We start from the raw sequence: 18,087 nt of genomic DNA, 5'->3' as shown, positions 1-18,087 counted from the left end.
CAGTTTACATATCCAACAATTTACATTTAAAATACACTTTCCTTATTAGTAATTTATTTGAATTTGACATATATTCACAGCTTAGTTAATGATTACAGTTCATTTACATTTATATCGCTCTTTAAAAAATGTGTCTTTTTATATTAATATAGTAACAGTTTATGTAGACTTCAGTATATTTAGATGTATAGTATATTTGTATTTCAATGATATTTAAAGTTTACATATTTATTTTCATATACAGGACATCTGTTCTTATAAACATATTTATTTTCAGTATATTTGTATTTTTTAATTTTTTGTTCTTATTTTTATTTTCATTTAAAGTGTATTCACATATATTTAGAATTATGAATTACTTTAATATTCATAAGTTAAAGTCAGCCTGCTGTCATGTTTATGACCAAAGATCCCCAGGCGGAGTGATACGAGCAGTCAAAAGTCCCTCAGAAGTCTCCAACTATCTGTCGCCCAATTAGATCGCTCCGTACTAATGTTGTGTAACGTTTGTTTAATGATGTTTGGTCAATCAGGGATTCTGGGAACGTTCTGAACATGAACTCATGAGTTTGTTCTGACCGAGGTCACCTTCTCTGTCTTATCACCGACCAGAAGCACAAACATTCAGATTTTCATGGTGTTTACACTGACTTCATTAGGGAGCAGAAACATTTAAATTCACTGTAAATGATGAAAAACAGAAACACAGAATCTATCCTGGCTTCATTAGCGAGCAGAACCAGATAAAACATGGAGCTTCTGTAGGGTCTGAGTCTGCAGAATCCTTTCTCTCTGGGTCCATGGTGTTTTCCCCTTATTTGATTATTAGCTTAGAAAGGACACATGAGGAGAGAGAGGGAAACATGTATTAAAATAGTGATAGGACGGAGGTCCAAAACTGTGACCAGCATGTAGACTGTAGACTGTAGTCTCTGTTAACGAGTGCCTGCTCTACCAGCTGAGCTAAACCAGGACCCTGATGGGGCTGCTGTTTTGATGTGACCTGCCTCCCACCCTCATAGATCTTTAGCTTGAGGATGCTCCAAAGGTTCTCAACAGGGTTGAGGTCAGGGGAGGATGGGGGCCACACCATGAGGTTTTCTCCTTTATGCCCATAGCAGCCAATGACACAGAGGGATTCTTTGCAGCATGAGATGGAGCATTGTCATGCATGAAGATCATTTTGCTACGGAAGGCACGGTTCTTCTTTTTGTACCATGGAAGAAAGTGGTCAGTCAGAAACTCTATATGCTTTGCCCAGGTCATTTTCACACCTTCAGGGACCCTAAAGGGGTCTACCAGCTCTCTCCCCACGATTCCGTCCCAAACATGACTCCGCCCCCTCCTTGCTAACATCACAGCCTTGTTGGGACATGGTGGCCATCCACCAACCATCCACTACTCCTCCATCTGGACCATCCAGGGTTGCACGGCACTCATCAGTAAACAGGACTGTTTGAAAATTAGTCTTCATGTATTTCTGGGCCCACTGCAACCATGTTGCTGTTTTGTAATGGCATTTCAGCAGCAGAGAGAGATCCTTTTTTTTCCCATATTGCTGAAACTTGTGGCCTGCTTAATAATGTGGAACGTCCTTCTTAAGTAGTTTTCCTTTAGTTGGGATCACCTGCCAAACTAAAGGAGATTGATTTCAGTGAACCAAAGAGCCCTGAGACACAACACCATCCATGAGTTTCATTGAAAAACTAAAAAATTGAATGTTTGTGACACCAAATTCAATCTGCATAATAATGTGGAATGTGTGTATAAGGCAGAAACTGATCTAGAGCTTTACTGAGAGAGGAAAAGGAGAGTTGTGCTCAGAAATGTGACCTTCCTCTGCTCCTACTCATTTATCAGACAGATAACAGACAGAAAGAGGAGGACCAAGGTTCACATGTCAGAATGATTACACGTGTTTGGTCCTAATGAGCGTGTGAAACATGTTTGACAAGCACTGAGGGGTTAAAACAGAGGAAAACACACTGTACATACAGGGCCGGTTGTTTAGAGGCCCTCAGGCAGGGAACAAGTATGAGCTTTCATTATTAGAACATAAGTAAACCAACAATCTTTCCCTTTCGTTGACTGTCCTTTCTTGGCAGATTTTAGGGAAGTGGGTGGAATTATGGATTACTATTGGGCAACAAATGTGGAGAAAAGACCCCAATATCCCAGCTTCACCTGTGAAGATGATGTCATCAAATCTTATAAAACATTCCGTTACCTGCCTTTACACATGTCTTCAAAACTTTTGAAACATTCCATCCTCCACCTGTGAAGATGATGTTATCAAACCTGATAAAACATCCTCTGCATTTAGAGAGGATATCATCATAGCTTAAAAAACATTCCATCCTCTGCCTTTAAAAATGTCTTTAAAACTTTTGAAACATTCCATCCTCTGCCTGTGAAGATGACAACATCAAAGCTTATAAACACTCCATCATCTGCTTTTAAAGATGTCAAAAACACTCAACGAACAATTCCATCCTGCCTCTGATAGTCAACAGTCCTTCATTGTAACTCAGACCCCTCCCATCCTAATATTTGAACATGTCTCTAGTCCAGGTCGGGACTCAGGCTCCTCCCATCCTAATATCTGAACATGTCTCTGGTCCAGGTCAAAACTCAGACTTCTTCCATTCTAATATCTGAACATGTCTCTTGTCCAGGTCAGACCTCAGACTCCTTCCATTCTAATATCTGAAGACGTCTCTTGTCCAGGTCAGACCTCAGACTCCTTCTATCCTAATATCTGAACATGTCTCTCGTCCAGGTTGGGACTAAGGCTCCTTCCATTCTAATATCTGAACATGTCTCTGGTCCAGGTCAAAACTCAGACTTCTTCCATTCTAATATCTGAACACGTCTCCTGTCCAGGTCAGAACACAGACTCCTTCCATCCTAAAATCTGACATGTCTCTGGTCCAGGTCAGAACTCAGACTCCTTCCATTCTAATATTTGAACATTTCTCTAGCAAGGTTAGAACTCAGACTCCTTCCACTTTAATATCTGAACCTGTCTCTAGTCCAAGTCAGACCTCAGACTCCTTCCACTCTAAAATCTGAGCATATCTTTGGTCCAGATCAGAACTCAGACTCCTTCCATTCTAATATCTAAACATGTCTCTCGTCCAGATCAGAACTCAGACTCCTTCCATTCTAATATCTAAACATGTCTCTCGTCCAGATCAGAACTCAGACTCCTTCCTTCCTAATATCTGAACATGTCTCTGGTCCAGGTCAGAACTCAGACTCCTTCCATTCTAATATTTGAGCATTTCTCTAGCAAGGTTAGAACTCAGACTCCTTCCACGTTAATATCTGAACCTGTCTCTTGTCCAAGTCAGACCTCAGACTCCTTCCATTCTAATATCTGAACATGTCTCTGGTTCAGATCAGAACTCAGACTCCTTCCATCCTAATATCTGAACATGTCTCTGGTCCAGATCAGAACTCAGACTCCTTCCATCCTAATATCTGACATTTGTCTGGTCCAGGTCAGAACTCAGACTCCTTCCATTTCCATATCTGAACTTATCTCTTGTCCAGGTCAGACCTCAGACTCCTTCCAAACTAATATCTGAACATGTCTCTTGTCCAGGTCGGGACTAAGGCTCCTTCCTTCCTAATATCTGAACATGTCTCTCGTCCAGGTCGGGACTAAGGCTCCTTCCATTCTAATATCTGAACACGTCTCTTGTCCAGGTCAGACCTCAGACTCCTTCCATTTTAATATCTAAACCTGTCTCTGGTCCAGATCAGACCTCAGACTCCTTCCATCCTTATATCTGAACATGTCTCTGGTCCCGGTCAGGACTCAGACTCCTTCCATCCTAATATCTGAACATGTCTCTGGTCCAGATCAGAACTCAGACTCCTTCCATTTCCATATCTGAACTTATCTCTTGTCCAGGTCAGACCTCAGACTCCTTCCATTCTAATATCTGAACATCTGGTCCAGGTCAAAACTCAGACTTCTTACATTCTAATATCTGAACACGTCTCTTGTCCAGGTCAGACCTCAGACTCCTTTCATTCTAATATCTGAACATGTCTCTTGTCCAGGTCGGGACTAAGGCTCCTTCCATTCTAATATCTGAACATCTGGTCCAGGTCAAAACTCAGACTTCTTACATTCTAATATCTGAACACGTCTCTTGTCCAGGTCAGACCTCAGACTCCTTTCATTCTAATATCAGAGCATGTCTCTAGTCCAGGTTAACTTAGAAAAATAAAAATAGATTCTCTCTATTGGTGACATACTTCTTCTGAAACTTATCAGAAACTGATATGAAAATGTGAGGGTTCCAAACATCCACAGGAACAAATGTTTCTCAGCTTTAACAGATAACCCTGAGAGTCTAAATGATGTTGATGATCATTGATCCCTTATTGATCATATTGGCAGAGCTCTGAGCTCTGTTTGAGGAGATCAATCAGCCAGATTGATGATAAACGGCTGACCAGGCCTCCATCGCTATGACAACCAAGCCACCAACCAGAGACAACAGGACGGCAGTGAACTGAGCAAACACCAGGATGGTTGATCATCCTCCATTTTTTGTTTTTAATATGTAAGAAAATGCCACAAACTTTACAGAACACTAGATCAGCTATTGGAGATTATCAGAATAATTGAGACAGTTCTAATTTTGTGGAATTTGTGGTAAAATGAAGATTTAGACCCTTACTTATCAACAGAACTACTAAATCCAGAGATACAGAGGTTTACATCTGAATAAAGGATTCTGAGGGGTTACTTCAGATTTAACAATCATCTGGTTTGTAGACAGCCTTAGAGAGATGGGAGAGAGAGAGACAGAGATGGAGAGAGAGAGAGCGTAAATCACCTCAGGAGAGGAGAATCAGCTGAGAGCGGCAAATCTCAATGAGAGAGAGAGAGAGAGAGAGAGAGAGAGAGAGAGAGGGAGAGAGGGAGGGAGAGAGAGAAACATTGTGAAGGAGAGAGGAGAGGACAGAGGTGTGGATCTCTTTCTGTCGTCCATCTGTCCAGCCACTCTCCCTCCCTCTCTCTCTCTCTCATCCCTCTGTTATCTCTCTCCTCCTCTGACCCATTCTTCCTGCTGTCTCTCTCTGGTCTGTCCCGCCTCTCTCCGGTCAGTCCCGTGTCTCTCTAGTCCATCCCGTCTTGGCGCCGTTGGTTCATGTTGAAGTCAGAGGATGTTGAAGTTTCGCGTGGACCGGAGAGTGAGGTAGGTGGAGACAGGAGGAGAGGGGGAGGAGAGGGGAGGATGATAGAGGGATGGACGCAGAAGCTGGAGGTCAGAGATGACTGCATTGCAGTGCCAGCAGGAAACAGGGAGCTGTAATTCCTGCTGTGAGCTTTATATCCAGAGATATACGGCCTGTCTGTGTGCTGCAGAGCTCCATCAGCAGTGGAGTATTGATTGTGTCTGTGGTCGCTGTGGTTTGTTCAGTCAACAGCAGCGGGGCTCTTCTCTATCTGATTACACCAGCTCCTGGAGGTGATGGACATACGATCTGTCCAGCTCCAACCAACACAAACCAGAGATCTGAGATCTGACCATAGGAGCAGTGATAACTAGTAATGATGACCAAGGATGAGAACTAATGATGATAACTAGTAATGATGACTAAGGATGAGAACTAATGATGATAACTAGTAATGATGACTAAGGATGAGAACTAATGATGATAACTAGTAATGATGACTAAGGATGAGAACTAGTGATGATAAATAATAATGATGACTAAGGATGAGAACTAATGATGATAACTAGTAATGATGACTAAGGATGAGAACTAATGATGATAAATAATAATGATGACTAAGGATGAGAACTAGTGATGATAAATAGTAATGATGACTAAGGATGAGAACTAATGATGATAACTAGTAATGATGACTAAGGATGAGAACTAGTGATGATAAATAATAATGATGACTAAGGATGAGAACTAATGATGATAACTAGTAATGATGACTAAGGATGAGAACTAATGATGATAACTAGTAATGATGACTAAGGCTGAGAACTAATGATGATAACTAGTAATGATGACTAAGGATGAGAACTAATGATGATAACTAGTAATGATGACTAAGGATGAGAACTAATGATGATAACTAGTAATGATGACTAAGGATGAGAACTAGTAATGATAAATAATAATGATGACTAAGGATGAGAACTAATGATGATAACTAGTAATGATGACTAAGGATGAGAACTAATGATGATAACTAGTAATGATGACTAAGGAAGAGAACTAGTGATGATAAATAATAATGATGACTAAGGATGAGAACTAGTGATGATAAATAGTAATGATGACTAAGGATGAGAACTAGTGATGATAACTAGTAATGATGACTAAGGATGAGAACTAAGATGATAACTAGTAATGATGACTAAGGATGAGAACTAATGATGATAACTAGTAATGATGACTAAGGATGAGAACCAGTGATGATAAATAGTAATGATGACTAAGGATGAGAACTAATGATGATAACTAGTAATGATGACTAAGGATGAGAACTAATGATGATAACTAGTAATGATGACTAAGGATGAGAACTAATGATGATAACTAGTAATGATGACTAAGGATGAGAACTAGTGATGATAACTAGTAATGATGACTAAGGATGAGAACTAATGATTATAACTAGTAATGATGACTAAGGATGAGAACTAGTGATGATAACTAGTAATGATGACTAAGGATGAGAACCAGTGATGATAAATAGTAATGATGACTAAGGATGAGAACTAATGATGATAACTAGTAATGATGACTAAGGATGAGAACCAGTGATGATAAATAGTAATGATGACTAAGGATGAGAACTAATGATGATAACTAGTAATGATGACTAAGGATGAGAACTAATGATGATAACTAGTAATGATGACTAAGGATGAGAACTAATGATGATAACTAGTAATGATGACTAAGGATGAGAACTAATGATGATAACTAGTAATGATGACTAAGGATGAGAACTAGTGATGATAACTAGTAATGATGACTAAGGATGAGAACTAATGATTATAACTAGTAATGATGACTAAGGATGAGAACTAGTGATGATAACTAGTAATGATGACTAAGGATGAGAACCAGTGATGATAAATAGTAATGATGACTAAGGATGAGAACTAATGATGATAACTAGTAATGATGACTAAGGATGAGAACCAGTGATGATAAATAGTAATGATGACTAAGGATGAGAACTAATGATGATAACTAGTAATGATGACTAAGGATGAGAACTAATGATGATAACTAGTAATGATGACTAAGGATGAGAACTAATGATGATAACTAGTAATGATGACTAAGGATGAGAACTAGTGATGATAACTAGTAATGATGACTAAGGATGAGAACTAATGATGATAACTAGTAATGATGACTAAGGATGAGAACTAGTGATGATAACTAGTAATGATGACTAAGGATGAGAACTAATGATGATAACTAGTAATGATGACTAAGGATGAGAACTAATGATGATAACTAGTAATGATGACTAAGGATGAGAACTAATGATGATAACTAGTAATGATGACTAAGGATGAGAACTAATGATGATAACTAGTAATGATGACTAAGGATGAGAACTAATGATGATAACTAGTAATGATGACTAAGGATGAGAACTAGTGATGATAACTAGTAATGATGACTAAGGATGAGAACTAATGATGATAACTAGTAATGATGACTAAGGCTGAGAACTAGTGATGATAAATACTAATGATGACTAAGGCTGAGAACTAGTGATGATAAATAATAATGATGACTAAGGATGAGAACTAGTGATGATAAATAGTAATGATGACTAAGGATGAGAACTAGTGATGATAAATAATAATGATGACTAAGGATGAGAACTAGTGATGATAACTAGTAATTATTACTAAAATAACTAAAGCTGATGACTGGTAACCTGACACGCCAGATGGATTTGTTTCACACATCCATCTGGTAAACCACTCACACATGGCATTTGGGAAAGGGCAGAACCTTTGAAAACAACACTTGGAAGCTGTTTAGATGAACGCTTCGTCTGTATCTTTACGGGCCAATCAGAGCAATAGAACACGTGACATCGTAGCCCAAACCGAGGTGCACCACTGAGGACTAGCAAACTCCATAGAGAACTGCATAACGCGAACCATGGTGACTGCAGACATGTCAGTACACGACTTGTCGTTTTTGAAAAGAAAACAACTCACTGCTGTTCTGTGTTATTCTTTTAAGACATGTCATCAAGTTCTGATAAAACTAGCACTTCAGCAGCATCCACGATAATCTCTTCTGCCATAATTGCACCGGCCTCTTGTCGCTGCTTGCTTACGTCACGACTCTGCCGCACACGAAAGCATTGCCCCTCATCCCTGATTGATGCTGTCACTTTCTAACTGGACCTGAACAGTTCAGACGGGAGCTTTGCAAGATGGATTCGCCAGTGAGAAACACGGAAACAGACGAATCTGCTTTGCAAGGTTAGATGACTTGGGATTACTCACTCATTTTTGGTAACAAAACAGGGGCTGATGTTGGCATACGACACTTTTTATGCAAACTCTGGAATGTCTGAAAAAAATAGCCCTGATGGTTTAACGTGTTCAATTCAAATATCTGTTACCTAGTCTTCACCTGTAATCAAACTCTGACCCATACGGTCAAATGTTTTACAGGTGAATAAAACCAGTTTGGATATTGATTTATCTGAGACAATTAATTTACGAAATATTTAATTCCATCATCCACGTCATCATAAGTGGTCATTTTCATTTAGACTAATGTCCAGTGAGCCCATTTTACTGTCTACTATGAAAACGTGTTTTTATTTTTTAAACCCTGCGTTACATTTCATTATCAAAGTCTCATCATATCTGACCATCATTCATCCTGCTCATAGGAGGTCAAACATTTACTTCATCATTTGATGTAGAAATCCAAACACCAAGAAGACTGACATACTAAAGGACCACTACTCGTATTATTTTCTTAACCTAAACTTAGTATTTCAGAGTTTGATTTTTAGTTTAAATACATTTTACTGTACTGACAGAGAGACTAAACAGAGATAGAGACAATATTGTTTTTTATTTTCTTCAGTCTTCATATTCAAATGTGCCTTTGTGCTCTAAATGTCTGCTTGATCTCAGATCTTCTCTGACACTAACTTTTCTCTGTGGCGTACGAAACTTTCTCTTAGCTCTAAACGTGTTCCTGCCCCTGGATTTTTCTCTGAACCAACCAATAGGAAACAGGTAGAGGATGGACCAATCACGTTAGCTCTGCCTGTTGTTGCTATGCTGTCCTCCATGAGACATTTGCTCTGATCTCACTGAAAGTCCCAACATTCTACCACATACACACACATGGTAAAGTCACAGTTTTTCTTTTTGTCACTGTAACAGGAGCTGGTGAAGTTTGGCTTCATTTAATCTGCCAAAATTAGCAATGCAATGACATTTGACTGATATTTGTGCTGGTATTTTACTGCAAGCATGCTTAATTTTTATGAATGAAATGATCATGTAATTATTTTTAAAACATACTGTCTCTTAAATCACAGATGAACCGGCTCGTTCATGAATGACACATCCCTAGTGTTGTCTAACCACCCTTTCATTCACAAACACCTTAGTTTCACTTTCAGAGAGAGTACTTTCTTTGACGTCTTTAAGGTTAATGAAGGCGGAACAGGAGGCTGATCTACATACGTTCTTTTCCAGATGGATCAGGATTATAAAGAGAACATTATGTGGAGATGTGCATATGCAATGACTCACTTTTACTGATGATAAAAATCTTTACGTCTCCGTCCATGTCTCCTCTCCTCTGTGGTTTCCTGCTGTTTTTAACCAGCAGCAGAAAATAACCTCAGCTGAGTGTTAAACATCTGCTGCAGCTGTCTCTATGTAGGTTTGTAGGTTATCACTGAGCAGAGAAGCAGGTTAACCTGGAGAGGAAGGAGGACAGACTCAGACTGAGCAGAGAGATCACTGAGGAGTTCAGCATCCTTCACCTTTGGTATTTCATAAACCTGCTTTATAAAAGGGGACAATAAGAGTCCACTTTGATCCCAGAGTCTGGACCATTTAGTTGTAATAAACAGACCGAGACCTGGACAGATCAACAGGACTACTAAACCCATAGATACAGAGGTTTAGATCTGAATAAAGGACTCTGAGGGGTTAGAGAGTCTTTAGAGTCTCAGGTGCTGATGTCTGCCCGGTCCTCTTAATAAAAAACCGGGATTATAACTGCTGCTAAAAATGGATCAATAAAGATGATTCATTACCAATCAGTGTTTGGTCTCTGTGAGATGATTCAGAGGAAATCTGTGAAGGACAAACAGAAATGAGTCATTCACACATTAACACCATCCAAACACAGACAGACTAACACAGAATAATTAAGAATGAAATAGTAAATCAGAGGAGTTGTTTCTATTTTTATTCTATGATGGACTCAACAGCTAGATCTTAAAGCTGTATGAAGGTAAATAAAACTCAGACTCACTACAGAGTTAACCTCAAACACATGCTGCTGGTAGAGTCAATGGTCCAACTAAGACATGAATCTCTATTTCTGTTTAAAATGTGAATAAAGATCGGTAGTTACTTTAAAGATTTGGCACTTTAATCACTATTGGTCTTTAAATTAACAGATTGGATTGTTTTAAAACACCCTGGTATTGACTGATATTTAATATGGAAAAATTTAAGTCTGATCTCTGTGAGTCTGTTAGCAAGATGAATGATGACGTCCTTTAAAGGCAAGGATGGAATGTTTTATAGGCGTGATGATATCTTTAAAGGCAAGGATGGAATGTCTGAAAGGCTTTTATGAAATCATATTAAATGGAAAGTATGGATGTTTTATAGGCACTGAAAACATCATCGTTACAGGCAAGGACAGAATGTTTTATACAGAATGATTTTAAGGCTTTGATGGCATCATCTTTAAAGGCAAGGATGGAATGTTTGATAGGCTTTAATGAAACCATCTTTAAAGGCAAGTATGGAATGTTTTATAGGCTTTGATGACATAATCGTCATAGGCTACTAGAATGGGATAGTAGTTCATTGTTGGCATCTTGTTGCGATGTTGTCAACAATGAACAGTCATCTTAAGGAAACAAATGAATATCAAGAATGAAACCCTTCAAGGCAGTGTTTTTAAACATTAAATTGTCTTTATGTTGACATTGTCATGTAGAACTTAAAAACACACTGACTCGTTTTTGAATGGAACTTCATCAGGAATTCTCTATTTCTTTATTCTTTATTTCAAACATGTAAAATAAATAAAAAAAAAAACAAATAATAATAATAATATAAAAAGTAAAAAAGAATCAGAGATAGTCACCATAAATAAATACAGTCACCCATGTATATGCAAAATACAAAAACGATAGACTGCTATCTTGCATGTGTTGCACGTTTACATGTTCGAAAAGGAGCAGGAAGAAGTATTACTCTTATTTAATCCTACCCCTTTAATTACCAATTAGTACAATCAAATTCTGTCTTTCTTATTTGACTCTTTATTGAACGATCGATCTGTCTGTCAGACAGGCCTGTAGGTCTAAGTTTTCAATGATATAATGACTGTAAAGTTAATCACGCATAGAAATTGATGACTAAAACACTCTTTTAATTGATGTTTCTCTGTCTGCCTCTTTCAGTCATCATGACCCCCGTGGACCGGCCGGAGCAGTGAGCTCGATTCAACTCGACCACCTAACGCCGTTACACTCCTACCTGCAGTGAGTTCAGAAGATACAACAAAAACCTAAAAAACTAAACTGTCTACACACTCTGATGGAGATCTTTTATCTACACTAATCTGCTGTAAATAAAAAAAACCTAAAAACTACTTCTACACACTCTAATATAACAGTTTTATTAATAGTTGGTGATTATTATTAAAACTGACAATCTGCTGACAGCAGGGTCAGAGCTCATACTGTGGGCTGATTTAATCCAAACTCTAGCAAACTTTCACTGTCAATGCAAAACATGGAACATTGCTCACCATTTCAGTGCAGTTTTTAGCGACTGTCTACAGATTTTTGAAGATTTAAACAGTAAATTGCCCATCATTGTGTGTGTCTATGGTAGCTGTGGTGCCAGTCTGGTTTTAATGGTTGTATTTCTACATTTTAAAGTTTATTAATCTGATACTGTGATGATCCTCCACCCCTAACACTCACCTTAAAGGTGTGTAATCAGTCCCATCACCACTAGAGGGCCCTGTCAGGTCAATGGAAACATGCTGGAGTCTGCAGAGACATTTTAACATCAGACCAGGACAGAATTTAAACTTTAATAAGATTCTAGTGAAATAATACTTTATATTGATTCAACAGCGACAAAAATAAAAAGTTATAGACTCCCAGTACTGAGCCATTTATCATTCTGAATTACCAAAGAAAAGTTTGGCATGTTGTCCAAATTGCACAACACACTGTTCCATTGCTTTGAGCTTTTTTCAGTTGCAGTGAGCATTTAGCAGGGGTCATCAAGTACATTTGTACAAGAGCCAGATTTAGTCTTGACAGAGACTCTGGAGGGCCCAGCTTTCAAATAAGCAAAAATTAAATAAATCTGTCAGTCTGGTCAACATATCATTGTGTTAGTATTAGTGTTTTCTTTCAAAATGCAAGAAATTTTAAGGCATTACCAGAGAGATCTATCCCTATTATGTATAATGCAGCAGGCCACATGGAGACTATGGAGGACCAAACCTGCCAAAATTCAAAATAAATAAATAAATAGATAAATAAAGGTAAAAATAAAAACAAAAAGAAAAAAAATACAAAAAGGAAATTCAATATTGTTGATATCAATATCCATAGACTGGGAAACAGTTTGGATCTCCGTGGAGTCCAAATATTTCAGGTTTAAGCAGATATTAGTCCGTTTTTCTCCCGTTTTCGCTGCTCCTCACAGAGCAGACTTCTGTGTTTACATGCCAAGTAGATCTCTGTGCTCACATGTCCATCAACCAATAGGCAAACAGTTCAACCCAAGACACACTTAGGACCGCCCCCTCATTTGCATTATATTTCATGCTCCATTTCATACTGACAGTGTCCGCAGCATGAAGTAAATGAATGTGAGAGCAGAGCACTTTTATTTATTAATTGATATTTAACTTCTATTTATGTTTATTTTTGAATTTATTTTCACTTGTATTTATTTATTTATATTTTATTTTTAAAACTTACTTTGTGTTTTGTATTTTTTACTTTTATTCATCTATCTATCTATCTATCTATCTATATATTTCATTTTTGTATTTATTTCCATTTATATATATTTTTTTTGTATTTAATTGTGGAATTTTCTTTTTTTGTTTTTGTTTTTGTTTTTGTTTTTACTTTTATTTCTTTCTTTATTTCTTTTTTTTATTTTTGCAGCTTTTGCCCTCCATAGAAGACAGTCCGGCCCACAGAACCCTGAAAATCCCAGAACATGGTCCTCCTCTATCGTGATTTAGCACCAATATTAACTCATTTTTGGCACTTTTTAACCCCTTATGAATCATTTTTGATAATTTTCCCGTTTTAAACCAATTTTTGCCACCTTTTTGCCCATTTTGTCTCTCTTTACAACCTTTTTGCAACTTTCCTGCCAATTATTGCCCCTGTGTGTCACTCTTAAACCCCTTTTCCCTTCTTTGCCGGGCTATCTTTGCTATATTTTTGTTACTTTCAACCCATTGTTGACACTTTTTGCCCCTTTGTGCCTTTTTAAAACATGTTTTCCATTCTTGAACCCTTTGTCCCCTTTGTGCCAATCTTTTATCATTTTTTGCTACTTTTTAAGTGCTTTTTATAACCTTTTTGCAGCATTTTAACCCATTTTTGATGCTTTTATTTATTTATTTTTCCTCTTTTTCCAGTTTTTGCCACATTTTCACCATTTTCCTGCCAATTTTTGTCCCTTTGCTGCAATCCACAACCCATTTTGACACTTATCGCCCATTTTTGTGACTTTCTTAAATCTTTTCACCACTTTATCTGGACATTTTTGCAACATTTCAGCCAGTCTTAACCTGTTTTTCAAAAGATATTTAGTAATAATGGCTGACAAGTGAATTTCTGTAAAAACAGATCAAATTTTAAGTCATTTTAAACTATTTTAATATTAATTGTTATTTTTGGGGCGGATTCCAGAGCTGCAGACATTTAAAGCCAAAAGATACTTCTAAAACCTCAACATCTTCTTTTCCACCTTTCCTTTTCTGAATTTAAGGATCTTTTGAGGGCCGGACAGGAAGCTTTAGGGGGCCTGATGTGGCCCTCGAGCCGCCAGTTGATGATCTGTAATTTACCGTCTTTTAAAGCCAACACCACAGAGCTGTCCTAAAGACATAATTTGAACTTTGATATGATTCTAGAGAAAAATATACGATAAAAATGCCTGTTTGAGTCCACAGCACCAAACATAGAAGTCCTAGGCTCCACAGATTGGACAATGAGCCGTTTTTAATGATCAGAAACTGACATTTAGAAAGTGGCGTCTCCCTGTTGGTTAGAAATACAACTGCTAAAATGTTGCCAACGTATTTGTGCAATTTAGACGCAAGTTCCTGCAGGTTTTGTCATGAAATGTTGTGGATGTTTTTGGTTTCAAAAATGTAGAAACCTCCACGGGTTAGATCCTGAATGATCCGTCCACACCACAGCTTAATACACAAAAGTGTTTTTTGTCTTTATTTGTGTATTTTGTGATTTTTTTAGATGTAGTTTTTGTGTCTAATTTCACATATGTTTCTGGTAGGTGCTGTGATTGTGACATGAACGTGAAGGTGAACTCTGAGAGGATCTCTCAGTCTAAAACTACCACCATGGTTTCAGAGCTGAGTCCAGAGGGACACAACTACTCACGGGTGAGTTTGCCGTCTCTCTGGAAGATTACAGACGTAAAAGAAAAGACATCCAGAAATCTAACTTTTATTTTTCTGTTGCTAAAAGAATAAATCCAAATCCTGCTGAAATATGACTGGTGCACATGTTTTAGTTGTGGGGATTATTTTAGAAAAAATAAAAGGTGAAAAAGAGAATTGTAATCCTGCAGCAGAAGAAAATAAAATAAAAACTTTAGTACCCTTTAGACCAAGTCCAGTTGAAGATCTGGTCTCAGTCAGAACTGTTGAAAAACAAATAACATTTAAAAAAAAGGAGTCCAATTTTTTGTTTTATCAATTCCATTATTTTATTTTCTGCTTTTATTGAAACACTTGAGGAAAAGGAAATCATGTGACCAAGGTTATAATAGTTCTGATTTTTCATTAGTTTCTATTTTTATTTTGTTTTCTCTTTCTGTGTTTGATTTCAGTTTAGTTTTTATTAGTTTTGACTGCTGGTTTGTGAGTTTAGTTACATTTTTTTTTAGCAAAAATGCTTCGTTTTAGTTTAGTTTTTATTAGTTTTAGTTTTTTATGGATAGATGTCGGGGCTGAGTGAGCGTCATACATTTTTAAAAACATATTCAAACAGGCTATTCTTCACTTGTCATTTATTTATTTAATGATGATGTTTGAATACAACTCCAGACATAAAACTACCACTGTGTGAAGTCTTAACCAATCAGATCAGACTATTTCATGCTCCCCAGACTCTGGTGTAGGTGCCAGTCAATACGACTGTGTCAAAGACTAAAACTAAGGAGATTTTGTCTCCATTTTTTATGTTATGTTAGTTTTGTAAGCGCACTATACAGTTTTAGTTAGTTTTTTTTTTGGTAAAGCTTAGTTTTTATTTAGTTTCAGTTATTTATAAAGATTTTTGAATTTTAGTTTTAGTTATTTAGTTAGGTTTAGTTCACTATAGTTACCCTGCATGTGACCACTGGGAAAGGTGAACATTTCAAAATAAAAGCCTCCTTGTGAAAGAGTGGTTCAGGGAGCATGAGACATCATTTTCACACATGGATTGGCCACCACAGATTCCAGACCTTAACCCCATTGAGAATCTTTGGGATGTGCTGGAGAAGGCTTTGCCAGTGGTCAGAGACTCTCATCATCAATACAGGATCTTGGTGAAAAATTCATGCAACACTGGATGGAAATAAATCTTGTGACATTGCAGAAGCTTATCGAAACAACGCCACAGCGAAATGTGTGCTGTAATCAAAGCTAACGGCGGTCCCACGAAATATTAGAGTGTGTGACCTTTTTTTAGTGGCGACTTTGTTTTTGGCCAGGCAGTGTATTAATGTGCTTTACCATTTTTTCAGGTTTTTTTTGTAAATCAGTAAATTTGAAAATTCATGGATAACAATAATAATTCTATTTTAGCATTAAAAATATCATTTGGGTTAAAGAGCTTCTACATATTGGTGTATTAACCATTGCAGAAACATCAAAAATGATTTTGGTTTTACCAGTGCTGTTACTGTAGGGCAGCTGTGGCATAAACCTGACTTTGGGTGGTGGTCTAATAAATTTGTTAAGCGCTGTATATATAAAGAGAATAAAAAAAAATTAAAGTTTAAACATTACAGTCCATTAAATTGCCAGTAAGTTCATAATTTAAATTATTTTTCATACATTGTAAAAAGTGCATTTTGGCCTATTATAATACTATAAAACACAATGGATGGCTCTTGTTTTGACATAGAGGCTTCTATTTTGAAATGCTCACCTTTCCCAATGGTCACAAGATTTTCTTTTCCTCAAGTATTTCATTAAATGAAGAAAACAAAATAATGGAACTGAAACAAAAAAAAATGACCCTTTTTTAAAAATGTTATTTGTTTTTCCGTTTTGTGACCAAAATGAAAAAAATAATGGTCAAAAATGGAAAAACAAAAAAAAAAGGCTTATTTTTCAGTTTTTTTTTCATTTTTTGTCAAAAACGAAAAAACTGAATAACAACAGTTTCTCTAGTATTTTGGGTCTGGTTTCACCCAGGAAATGAATCTGCCAGAAAATACACTGACCAAAAATTAGAAAATGGTCAACTTCACTTGTTTTGGTTTTTGGCCAGAAACCATAAAACGAATAAACAGCGCCATTTTTCTTTTTTTAATGAATTAAAAAAATATATTTTTCAATTACAATGGTAAAACAAGAAAACAAACTCTGAAATAATAGTTGAATTTTGTTTTATGACTTTTCCTTTTGTTGTCTTACCCTAACACATTAGATAGGCCAAAAATGATGGTCACATGACCTGGAAGGTAATGTAAACTTTTCAAAATAAAAGCCTGACTAACGATGTGTCTATAGATAGATCCGTTGAAGACTGTTTTATTATTTAATAGCGCGTCTGTTTTTATGTTGTTGGAAAAATAGAGCTATGTAATCACTGTGATATAAAACAAATGTAGTCTAGGTCGTCCTTCCATTAAGTCATACTTTTACGTTGATTATAATGCGTGCTTTATTTGGATGTGAGAGGTCCTGGTCCGTATGTTTGTTTTATGGTTTCTGGCCAAAACGCCTGAAGCTGGACCTTGTCTTGATTTTCGTACGGTCAAATGTCCTGATCGTAGCGGGACTGACAGTCAGGACTCTGTCTGCACCCAGGTCTTTGTTTTACTGAATCCAGAGACCCAGAAACAGTTCCAGCATGGCACCAGTCCGTGTTGGTCTAGAACCAGTTCAGGTTGTGGATTTCTCAGTTTAACACAGACAGAATGGCTGTTTTATTCCTGAGCAGTAGGTCATTTCATGGTCTGAATTTTAGGGTGATATTTGGAGCTGTATGATGAATTGAACCTATTTTATACTCCTCCTCCTCTTCTTCGTCTCTCCAGCCGACGTCTCGTATGCCGAGGAAAGTGGCAACGTTCGGGAAACGCTCAAACTCGATGAGGAGGAATCCTAAAGCCGAGGTGACCAAACAGGGCTGGCTTTATAAACAGGTGAGTCTCCACTGTGTTGTCAGACTACTGACGTCCTCCGTAGACCTCTGTGCCGTACCCGATCGTTGTGTTTTATATCTGACCGACCTTTCTCTAAACTGGTTTAATGTTTCAGAATCAGGGACTTAAATTGAGTCCCCTAATCCTGGTTTCTGCTGATGGTTTCACTGATAGAGTATTAAAG

At 37.3% G+C, this 18,087-nt stretch overlaps 1 protein-coding gene across 7 annotated transcripts in view; it reads left to right on the top strand.

The window, feature by feature from the left end:
• Nucleotides 1–18,087, top strand: part of plekha6 (pleckstrin homology domain containing, family A member 6) — a 119,065-nt gene that overhangs the window by 38,948 nt on the left and 62,030 nt on the right. For all 7 annotated transcript variants that reach the window (XM_041779755.1, XM_041779765.1, XM_041779746.1 and 4 more), the window contains 3 exons: nt 11,711–11,791; nt 14,814–14,922; nt 17,796–17,903. In XM_041779755.1, the coding sequence (XP_041635689.1) occupies nt 14,830–14,922; nt 17,796–17,903 (201 nt within the window). In that variant the 5' untranslated portion in view covers nt 11,711–11,791; nt 14,814–14,829. The remainder of the gene's footprint in view (nt 1–11,710; nt 11,792–14,813; nt 14,923–17,795; nt 17,904–18,087) is intronic.

Source organism: Cheilinus undulatus, linkage group 3 (genome assembly GCF_018320785.1).
Source record: "Cheilinus undulatus linkage group 3, ASM1832078v1, whole genome shotgun sequence".
Lineage (NCBI taxonomy): Eukaryota > Metazoa > Chordata > Actinopteri > Labriformes > Labridae > Cheilinus > Cheilinus undulatus.
Note: the sequence above shows the minus strand (reverse complement) of the source record. Positions and strands in the feature narration are given on the sequence as shown.